General features: G+C 37.8%; 1 protein-coding gene across 1 annotated transcript; it reads left to right on the plus strand.

The window, feature by feature from the left end:
* Positions 1-537: 537 nt before the first annotated feature.
* Positions 538-1,266, plus strand: LOC131596345 (uncharacterized). Its single transcript, XM_058868974.1, has one exon. It carries the CDS (start codon positions 538-540, stop codon positions 1,264-1,266), a length of 729 nt encoding a protein of 242 aa, XP_058724957.1.
* Positions 1,267-4,668: the final 3,402 nt, after the last annotated feature.

Below are 4,668 nucleotides of genomic sequence, written 5' to 3' on the forward strand. Positions count from 1 at the left end.
CATGCATACATGAATCATTCAAGCATATCATGACTAACCCATTTCAAGGAATTAAAGGATCTTAACGGTATGCTGTTTTGTAGCTTTTTGAATATGGAAATCAAAGTTCGTAAACCGTTCTTCCTTAATTTCAAGAAAGTGCCTACGCCATTGAAGGTTTTTTATGACAACATTTCTGGTTCTCTCAGATTCAGTGAGTCTCTCAACATGCTTATAAGTTTGGTGTGAACTAATGTGGATGAAATTCTTCTCAATACTATGATTCAGTTTTATGATCCTCTGCTACATTGCTTCACCTTCAGAGATTTTCAGTTGGTACCATCCTTGGAGGAGTTCTCGTACTTGCTGGGACTTCCTATACTTGATCGGATTCCTTATACTAGTAAATAAAAAGACCCTAAATGGGAAGACATTGCTTCTGCCCTACACCTACCAAAAGCTGAAATTGAGAAGGTTTGGATTAGTAAGAAAGAATATTCTGGATTACCTCTTGACTTCCTCTACGAAAAGGCGGAGATTTTTGCTAAGGCTTCAACCATGGATGCTTTAGAGGGTGTTTTATCTTTACTAATTTATGGGCAAGTATTATTCCACCATTATGATAAAATTATTGATGTGGCTGCTATCAAGATATTCCTCAGTAAGAATCCCGTTCCTACTCTACTCGATGGCTTGTTACATTCTATCCATTTTCGAGCGTCAAAAAGGAAAGGTTGTATTCTTGGATGTGCTCCTCTATTACATAAGTGGTTTATTTCGCACTTACCCCGCTCCGTAAGAAAGAGTGAAGAAGGTTTAACTTGGGCTCAGAGAATTATGAAGCTTTCTTTTGACGACATCACCTGGTATCAAAAGGAGTTTGAGAGAACTTTGTTGTTTGATTGTTGTGGAGAATTCCCAAACATAGCTCTTCTTGGTGTTCATGGAGGAATAACATATAATCCTATTTTTGCTCGACATCAGTTCGGTTTCGCTTTAAAAGAAAAGTCGTGTTCCTTATATATTAGTGCAGAATATTTTAGCTATGATTCTGATGAAGCTACGAAAAGAGATCTCTTCATTAAAGCCTGTTCAAAAGTAAAGAAAGTTGGTGCAAAAGACATAGGGAGGAGAAACTACATCCCATTAGGCCCATACTTCCAATGGATCTATGACAGAGTTGTGGAGTTTGGGATGCCATACCCATCTGATACGCCTATAGTACTAAGAATAGCTCCTCCTGCTGTTCCGGTTGCGTTTGTGCCATATGTCCCTGCTCGAAACTAAGATCTTGTTGCAACTGTTAACCAATTAAAGAGAGAAAGGGATGACTTTCAGAGACGTTTGCGAGAAGCTGAAGCTGAAAAAGAAGTATTGATAGCAAATGCTAAAGAGCGAGAGACTTTACTTGACTATTTTTCTCGCAAATGGAAGATTGAATATTTTGTTTCCCCATATCAGATCAATTCATGGGAGGGGGAAATTTCCAGGCTTATCCAAGAAAGAGAAGAAATGATCAAGGCACACATGGAAGAAGTCAGGACTTTGAAAAAGAAGCGTTGTCAAGAAGACAAAAGTCCCAGATTTTAGATTTCTATGTTATTATTATTATTATTATTATTATTATTTATTTCTTTCTTTTTTTGCATCTTCACTTTGATGTAACCAAAGGATTATGACCATATGAATTCGTAACTTAATTAATAATAATGTTTTTTCCTTTTGTTTGAATATGTGTTAAAATCCTTTTAGTTCCTTGAAAACATTGCATACGCATACGCATAATCATTCATTGCATCACAGGTTTTCATAATACAGGTGTCTCATCTCTCCGCTGTTTATTTCAGTGAGAAAATGGATCTCGAACAATCTGTCAAGAATCTCCAAGCTCAGAATGCTGAATTCCAAGCTTTGATCCTTAACTTGGCCAAGGGGCAAGAAGAATTGAAGACACTTCTGATCAAGAAGGATAGGGACCAACATAGGCAGCAAGATGGTCAAGATAAATGGAAATCCAAACCCAAGCGATCATTCATTCCGTTGCACATGCCGCTGTCTCAAGTTCTGCAACAACTGCTCATTCAGAACTTGATAACCCTATTACCTCCATATTCATTTCCTACCAATCCCACTCCTGGGTATAAGTACCATGCAAGATGTGCTTATCATTCGAATAGTCCTGGTCATGATACAGAAGATTGTTGGCAATTAAAGCACAAGATTCAAGACTTAATTGATGAAAAGATCATTGATTTCTACTCACCTAAGAAAACTCATATGGCTAATACTGTACACAACCCGAAAGGTCGTAATGAATGCAACCTATCTGTTGGGGCAGTTCCACAACAACAAAGAAAGTCAGACACTCCTAAGCATCAATTCACCCCAATCAATATGTCACTGGCTCAGGAATTACAATATTTGGTGAAGTCAGAATTGATTACTTTAAAGGATCCCCCTAAGAATCCTAGTACTTTCCCTCCTCGTTATAATCCTAATGCGAGATGTGCATACCACTTTGGTAGCCCTGGTCATGATACAAATAGTTGCTGGACGCTGAGGAACAAGATTCAAGACATGATCGATGCTGGTGAAATTGAATTCAACCATCCCAATACTCCTGTAGTGATCACTACTCCCAGGCCTAATCACCACAAGACTAATTAATGTCTAGAAGGATGAACTTTTTAATCTTTAGACTTATTTTCATGTGCAATTTCTATTCTGGTTGTTTAAATATTCGGCTTATGATAGACATTATCTGCTTTAATAATCATCATCGGTGTATTGCATATGTTTGTCTTGAATAAATCATTTCACTATCACTCATTTTAAATTATGTCTTTACTTTGCATACGTTTTGTGATATTCAACTCATGCTAAACTGTAAGCCTTTTAAAGGGAGGATGACAAAAACGATACCGCAACCTCATACAGTATGCTTTTGAGTGGACTATGCTGACGATGTACACGCATTGTTTCAATTCCTAAACAGTGGAGATATAAGGATGTTAATCCCTTGTAAACCTTTCTGAGCCTAAGAAGTAGAAGTTTTCTTTCTCATACAAATTAAAACCCTAAATCATAACCTGGGGCAGGGTAGTTACTCAGTTAACTCAGTTATACTAGCCGTTGTTTACACAAATAAGGAGAGGTTCCTGCAACCATTAGGTCAGGAAGTCAACATCTATCAAAAGAAAAAAGCTATTAATTCAAAACCTATGAAGGAGACTTATATAAATTTGAAACATCCCGCTGACTGTAATCTTAAAATAAACAGTTCAGGCAAAAGTTAGGAATAACAAAGTAAAAAAGGAGGTTGCTAAAAATCCTCAACGAAAGAAAACATTTCAAAAGAGGTCACTACAAATCCTCAACAAAAGAAAGTATTACAAAAAAGGACGACTGTCTGTCCAAATTAAACCTCTAATACTTTAACCATCATCAAATATCAATGTTACAACTTCAAGCGTTGCTAAGGCTTAAACACAGAATTAACTGAGCATAGGATTGAAGAACATCACGAAGATTGGGATGGGTACAAGTAAATTTTGAGCCGTTATCTTTTGTTTCTTAAACCGTGAACCAAGCCATGTTACAATCCTTGAAAGTCCTAACTGAAGCATGGTTATTCCGAAAGCATACTCTCACAGAAAAGGTATCCTGACTCCTTAAGGTTTACCACAAATGCTGAGTTGATATCTCGTCTTTTACAAATATCACGTTTTTATAAACATCACGCTTTTACATCTCCAGTTTAAATGTCTTTCAACAAACTCAAGACAGACATATGCATTGCATCTCATGAATTCATTATTAAAACATATTCTGCTACATAATTTCAAATGTTAGCAATAGGAAGAACCTGCACAAGGTACGACTAATGACTAACAGTTATCCCGACAGACAAGATCACTTCAGAAGCAATGTCTCCTACGTATACAAGGGGCACGACATGTTTTGTCCAATCAATCTGGGGCAATTAGGTCAAGATTTCGAGAATCTCTCAAAAAATGCCAATCGATCTGGTGCAGTCAGGTCAAGATTTTGAGAATCCCTCGAAAAATGCCAATCGATCTGGGGCAATCAAGTCAAGTTACAAAAATATCTGAAGAACGCCAAACAATCAGGGACATACACCCAAGTGGGTCTGAAGCTACTTCCCGATCAGTCACATGCATGATACTGCATTTATGGCTATTAGGGGCATGTCACCCATTGTACACATCTCATAAGATCCTCATGAGGCGAATCTCTTCAGGTTCTCTACTAGCTGGGGCAAAAATATGCAAATCCTGTTGACACTTCAACCAACATTGGTGTATCCCAATAGATACAAATCCAGTAATGGTATTTGCTATAATACTGGGGGCACGTTCCAGACACCCATGTCTCCCCGCAAAGCCGGTTTCACAGGACCATATCCCCACAGAGTAATCATTAAGAAGGTATCTTCAAATGTTCTCGTCCCAACAAAGACTAAGCTCCTCAATAGAGTTTATATCTTCGACACTACCGGCTCCCCGACACTTTTCTCTCCTCCAACATGGTTTATTAATATCTCTTATCCCCAGTCAAGGTACATCAAGATCAATCATTCAAATCGCTTTCATCCCCCCAAACAGATTTCATAAATCCCCAGCTACACATCTTCAATATAAGATCGGCCATCAGGATCCTATTACTACA

This window comes from Vicia villosa, linkage group LG1, assembly GCF_029867415.1.
Source record: "Vicia villosa cultivar HV-30 ecotype Madison, WI linkage group LG1, Vvil1.0, whole genome shotgun sequence".
Lineage (NCBI taxonomy): Eukaryota > Viridiplantae > Streptophyta > Magnoliopsida > Fabales > Fabaceae > Vicia > Vicia villosa.